This window comes from Trypanosoma equiperdum, assembly GCF_001457755.1.
Source record: "Trypanosoma equiperdum strain OVI genome assembly, contig: ctg_182, whole genome shotgun sequence".
Lineage (NCBI taxonomy): Eukaryota > Euglenozoa > Kinetoplastea > Trypanosomatida > Trypanosomatidae > Trypanosoma > Trypanosoma equiperdum.
The window spans coordinates 1-2,522 of NW_027123871.1; the positions used below are offsets into that span (position 1 = coordinate 1).

The 2,522-nt window shown below is 45.9% G+C and overlaps 1 protein-coding gene across 1 annotated transcript; it reads left to right on the plus strand.

The window, feature by feature from the left end:
- Nucleotides 1–858: 858 nt before the first annotated feature.
- On the plus strand, nt 859–2,460 carry TEOVI_000049400 (Trypanosome variant surface glycoprotein (A-type)/Trypanosome variant surface glycoprotein C-terminal domain containing protein, putative; the record flags this gene model as incomplete). Its single annotated transcript, XM_067223307.1, has 1 exon — nt 859–2,460. The coding sequence occupies one exon, from the start codon at nt 859–861 to the stop codon at nt 2,458–2,460; it is 1,602 nt and encodes a 533-aa protein (XP_067079408.1).
- Nucleotides 2,461–2,522: the final 62 nt, after the last annotated feature.

A 2,522-nucleotide genomic window follows, 5' to 3' on the forward strand; every position in this document is an offset into this window, starting at 1 on the left:
TAATAGGAGAGTGTTGTGAGTATGTATATATACGAATATAATAATGAAAGAGGCACTTAAGCCTAAATAAACAAAAAACTTAGAAGCTCTTACAGCAATATCGAGTGTCCTATGGAAGTAAGATGGCGAATAAAAAATTTAGTCTAAATATTTTTAAAGGAAGCACAGAAATGCAGATAGAGTGTTTAAGGGGGACAAGCTATGTGTGGTTTCAAAGACATATACGGCAGCAGAGGATAGCGAAGCCATCGAGCTGATGGAAGGGACGATCATCAAGGTATAGAATCCAGTACGCCAGGCAAAAAGGCTCACTACATTATCTAAACAAGCAGGACAGTATACGAAAAAAGACGGTAAAATACAAAATGAAGAAGCGGCATGCAAGGAGTCGCAGAGAAGTGCCCGGTGAAGTGGGGGTTGATTGTTCCCAACATTTCACAAGGAAATTTATACAGGATATTGCGCAGATGGTGGCAAGCGCTGTGTTTTTTTACTAACGGTGGACCAAAATATCAACAGTAGGAACAAAAGAGCTACGTTTCAGAGTGTGTCTCGTTTTTTGCTTAGTATATCACAAATGTCAGAGAGTGTTTTTCGAAGGAGGAAAGGCAGCAATTGTTTTTAGTATTGCAAACGTATACGAATTATAATTTAAAAGCGCTAGCAAAGGCCAACCGAAAACAAGCGTACCCGTTGATACAGTAACCTACCTGCGCCTACAGCCGGCGAACACATCGATAACTATAGCCAAGCTTAGGTTATGTACGACAACGGGCACAGCCGCTCAACACCGCCACACAGCACTCTAACTCGGCAAGTTTTAAATCAAAACTAAGAACAAGCACACCGCACTAGTTCATGTACGCGTACGGAATCATTACGGCGATTCTCATCTTGTTAAGGCCAGCCGATGCAACGGCAAAAGGCGCGCTAAGCAAGGGGCTGTGGGGGCCGCTTCTAACATTCGCAGGCAAAATACGCAATGTCCCCGGCCGCGCAACAGCGAAGCTCAACGATCAGGCGACAAGGAGAAAAAACATAGCCATCCTCCAGAACCATATAGCAGTGTTTATGGCAGCAAAAAACGACAACGCCACAACTTCAGAGTTCGGACCAATTATGGCGGCCTTGGGGAAACTAATGCAGCAGATGACGGAAGACGATACATCATCGAACCAAGACGCTGTAGCTGCAGCCGCTGCGAGCGAATATTTGAGGGGCGCCGCAGCAGAGTTCTTCAACGTAGCAGCTGGCTCATACAATGCTGACACCAACGCCTGTCTGACAACGAACACCAAAAATTCCGCGGCCGGCGGCGGCGTCAACGGAGTAAATGGATTAAACCAGGAGCAAATCAACCTGGCGGAACCAAGCGCGGTGCCAAACTCGGAAAGCTTAGACGACATCACACCCGAGGGCTTCAAAAGCTTAACGCCAAATGACGGCATAAAGGACAACGACCTGGGACAAGTAAGCGGCACGCAAAGCTGCCAGCTTTTTTCAGCAGGCGCGAACGGGCTATTATCAACGGGCGGAACAACCAACACAATAAAATTCGCACTCGGCTACTTAAAACGACCATCAACACCGGACGGAGCGGCAAAGGCAGACGGCACGAAAGTAGGAACAGCGGCGCCGCAATCGACTGCAAGCGACCTGCCAGCGTACAGCGCAGCGCACGAAGCAATATTGAAGCTAAAAAACCCAACGAAGCCGGCGGACTTAACGGACATAAAAAACCACGACCAACTCAAGGACCTGCCGGAACTAAGAGCAGCGATAAAGAACCTTATTCTCAAAAAGAAAGGCGAACCAGCAACAAGCGATGACGCAGCAATAAACAAGCATATAGCGGACTACTACACGAAGCACAAAGGAAACTTTGATAAGTTCTGGGAGAAGCTCAAAACAGTAAGCATACCAGCGGAAATTACAGGCACCACGGCGACACCACTCGACCAGGTAACAGACTTGGGCCAACTAGCCGCGGCACTGGCTTTTTACACAGAAAGAAACAGCAACGAACTGCAAAGCAAAATAGCCAAACTTCAAGCCAAAAACAGCAAAACAGAGGTAAAATCAATAGAGCAAATATGCAAAGAAAAAGAAGATGCAGAGACCTGCCGACAAGACAAAAACTGCAAATTCAATGAAAACAAAAAAGAAGGATCAAAATGTGTATTGAGTGAGGAAGGCGAAAAAGCAGCAGAAAAAGAAGCAAACCAAGAAAAAGGAGAGAAAGATGGTAAAACTGACTGCGCTAGGCATACTACTAAGGAGGCATGCGAAGCCGAAAATGTGGGGTTGGCCGCAGGGGCAAAAGCTAAATGCGGATGGATAGATTATGTTGATGGTACAGGCAAACTTCCCAAACCTGAGTGCCGCTCTTCCAGTTTTCTAGTAAATAAACAGTTCGCCCTCAGCGTGGTTTCCGCTGCATTTGTGGCCTTGCTGTTTTAAAAGAATTTTTCCCCCCTCAAATTTTTCTTAAAAATTTTTGCTATTTGAAAACTTCTGATATA